The 3,780-nt window shown below is 38.3% G+C and overlaps 1 protein-coding gene across 1 annotated transcript; it reads left to right on the top strand.

The window, feature by feature from the left end:
• Nucleotides 1-729: 729 nt before the first annotated feature.
• On the top strand, nucleotides 730-3,293 carry LOC139500531 (uncharacterized). Its single transcript, XM_071289280.1, has 2 exons — nucleotides 730-1,438; nucleotides 2,368-3,293. Exons 1-2 carry the CDS (start codon nucleotides 730-732, stop codon nucleotides 3,291-3,293), a joined length of 1,635 nt encoding a protein of 544 aa, XP_071145381.1.
• Nucleotides 3,294-3,780: the final 487 nt, after the last annotated feature.

Consider the following 3,780-nt stretch of genomic DNA (forward strand, 5'->3'; position numbering starts at 1 on the left):
TCTGACAAATTCAAAAAATGTTTACTTGACTTTCTTTATAAACTGTTTTTTTCACAGGATCGTAGGTTTTGATTCAAATTTTTTAATATATATAACCTTCATCTAAGTGATGTGAGGACATCAAAGACATACCATATACTTAATAAAGATCACATAAACTACAAATTGAATGTGGAATATAGTAATCTCATTTGAAATATTTGGAGCGCAATAATTACCGTAAAAGAAGGTACTATATAATATTTTACCAGAACAATACAATAAGTACTATAATCGATCAGGACGGTTCCAATACTAGCACAAATAGTTTGTAAAGGTAGGTTCATAAACAGGCACTAAACATTTGAATGTCTTTTGTTTCGGGAAATATAGTTTGTTTAATTGTTTTTGTTCGTTTTCTCCGAAAATAGGATACTAAAATTATTTGCATTGAATTTTTATAGGTAAACAGTAGTATACCGCTGTTCGAAACTCATAAATCGATTGAGAAAAAAAACTAAAAGTAATGAATTGAGTTAAAAAAATATATTTTACTATTGTACCAATCGGTTTTCGTGGTATTTTTTCTTCAAAATGACTATTTTAATTAAATATATACATTAAGTTTATACGAACCAGCACAATTTTTGTTTATTTTTCAAATGATTGACTTACAGTAGCTAAGAATACATTAAATTAATGTACTTTTTTATTATTATTTTTTTTGCAGTTTGGAAATACCTCAATCAAATGTATTTCCCTGTGGTTACTATTTTCCTGACTCAAGGCATTTCTGGCAAATGTTCATATGGATATGGGGGTGGCGTGGCTTCTGGCATTCGCCGACTTGGCCGAAGTAGATATGAAGGATATGGACTCAGACCTGGTGTAGGTTCTTTGTTTGTTCTACGAATCAAATCCAGTGCTGGTTATGAACCTGTGTCTGTAAGTAATGGTGGATATAGTCAAGGATCAGTTGCTGTTAGTGGTGGACACGGCTCTGGATATGTTTACGGAGTTGGTTCAACACTCCCTCTAGGTAATGGAAGTGCAAACGGGATAGTTTCTGTAAATAAAGGTGGATATAATCATGGACAAGTTGCTGTCAGTGGTGGACATAGCTTTGGATATGGTAACAGAGTTGGTTCAACACTCCCTTTAGGTAATGGAAGTGTAAACGGGACAGTTTCTGGATCTGGATATAAAGCAAACACCAGCTATAGGGGATACGGTATTGGACCAGTTGTCAGTGATGGATTCGATGGTGGAAACGGAGTTGGATTTGTTAGAAGACAAGGTGGTGGACAAGATGGATTATTCGGTAGTGGACAAATTGGTGGACAAGGTGGATTCGGTGTTGGACAATTTGGTGGACAAGGTGGATTCGTTAGTGGACAAGATACAGTCGACTCTCGTTATGTCGAAGTCAGCCGGACCAGAGAAATATTTCGAGATAGACGTAGTTCGACTCAAACGAACACCGGAAGTTCGACAATCTAAGGGACACAACTCTTGCTAAGCTTGGTAAAGCTAAAATAAATCCGGGTGAATATGGCAAAGGGATCGATATTCTAGTATCAGATCGATGTGTTTGTATGTCACAGTCTTTTATTATTATAATGATATTATTTTTACTTATTCAATTGTTTCAATTAAACAAAAATCCTCTGGCTTTTCCAAGAGTGTAAATTCCAATCGATAGTTTCGTTATTCAGGTCGGTTATAGCTGACAGAATTGTTTATTCTCGGATACAAAAGATTTAAGAAAATTTTGATTTCTATTCATTTTGTTTTATCTCACTCTTTCTTTTCAAAAGAAAATATAACAAGATCAAAGACGCCGTTTGAGTAGTTTTTAGGTGATCATCAACGGAAGCCATAATCCTCACTTTATACACACCCAAGCTCATTAGTGTAAATCACAAATTAAATGTTTTGTTAACATTTTAAATACTTTTTCATGAACATTAACAATGTATCACTAATTATTTATCAAAATTCTATAAAAGATAATCTTAGGTAAACACTCATGGAAATAGCATGTCATAAATCAATACAGTGGTCAATGACCGGAAATTTAATTACACGTGTATTGTCAGATTAACTCTTCAATCCATTTAAATCCCGGAGGTCATGTTTTGACATATGTGTATTAGTTCGAGATAAAAAATGAATTTTGAATGCTTTTGTTAACCTTGGGACCGTAGATTTAGTTCGACTCAACCGAAATTTCGACTCATCCAATTTCGACTCATCAGGAGTCGAATTACATACTTTTGTATGGAATAAAGTTCGGGACCACGTGAAAACTTCGACTCATCCGAAATTTCGAGTCAACCGAGTTCGAGACAACGAGAGTTAACTGTAGATTATTCGGTGGTGGACAAGGTGGATTATCCAGTGGTGGACAATTTGGTGGACAAAAAGGATTCGGTGGTGGACAGGATGGGGGACAAGGTGGATTAGGTGGTGGACAAGGTGGATTCGGTGGTGGACAGGGTGGTGGAAAAGATGGATTCGATGATAGACAAGGTGTTTTATTCGGTGGTGAACAATTTGGTGGACAAGGTGGATTCGGTGGTGGACAAGGTGAATTATTCGGTGGTGGACAAGGTGGATTATCCAGTGGTAGACAAGGTGTTTTATTCGGTGGTGGACAATTTGGTGGACAAGGAGGATTCGGTGGTGGACAGGGTGGGAGACAAGTTGGATTCGGTGGTGGACAATTTGGTGGACAAGGTGGATTCGGTGGTGGACAAGGTGGTGGACAAGGTGGATTACTCGATGGTGGACAAGCTGGTGAACAAGGTATTGGACAAGGTGGATCATTCGGTGGTGGACAAGGTGGGAGACAAGATGGTTTATTCAGTGGTGGACAAGGTGGGGTACATGGTGGTGTATTCGGCGGTAGACTTATTAGTGGACAAGGTGGTGTATTCAGTGGTGGACTCGTTGGTGGACAGGGTAGTGGACTCGGTGGTGGACAAGGTGAATTGTTCGGCGTTGGAGAAAGTGGGGGACAAGGTTTGGGACCAGGTAATGTTTTCGGTAGACTCATTAGTGGACATGGTGGTGCATTAAGTGGTGGACTAGTTGGTGGACAGGGTGGTGGATTCGGCAGTGAATTCAGAGGTAAAAACGGTGGTGGATCGGGCGGTGGTATTAGTGGGGTATTTGGTGGTAACAACGATGGTGCAAATGGTGGTGCATTTATTGGTGGTGGAAATGGCGTTGGTATCCTAGGGGTATTTGCTGTTGATAATGATTCGCTGGTGGAAACGTTGATGGTTATGGTGGATATGGCCGAGGAATAGCGGTTGTTTATCCCGAAGATAGCATTGGATATGGGTTCGGAGTTCGTTCAACACTCCCTTTAGGTGGTGGAAGTGAGAACGGAATAGTGACCAGAGGAAAATATGAAGCAAACAAAGGTCGGATTAGGTACACTACAGAACAAATTGTTAGCGATATATATAACGGATACGATGGATTAGCTCGATATCAACCAAACAAAGGTCGAAAAGGGTACACTATAGGGCCAGTTGTTAGAGGTGTATATAACAGATACGTTGGTAGATACAGTGAATAAGGTAGATTTTGTGGTTACGAAACTGAATATTATTGAACACATTAAGTTATATATCCATATAAAACACATTAAATAATTCAGACGGTTATGTCTTATAAGTCTAGATAATAAAAATATAATGTTATAGTGTTCTTTTGAAATTTTGGATTCTCAATGCTCTTCAACTTTGAACTTGACTTTATAACTATTTTGACATGAGCGTCACTGATGAG

This window comes from Mytilus edulis, chromosome 13, assembly GCF_963676685.1.
Source record: "Mytilus edulis chromosome 13, xbMytEdul2.2, whole genome shotgun sequence".
Taxonomy (NCBI): domain Eukaryota; kingdom Metazoa; phylum Mollusca; class Bivalvia; order Mytilida; family Mytilidae; genus Mytilus; species Mytilus edulis.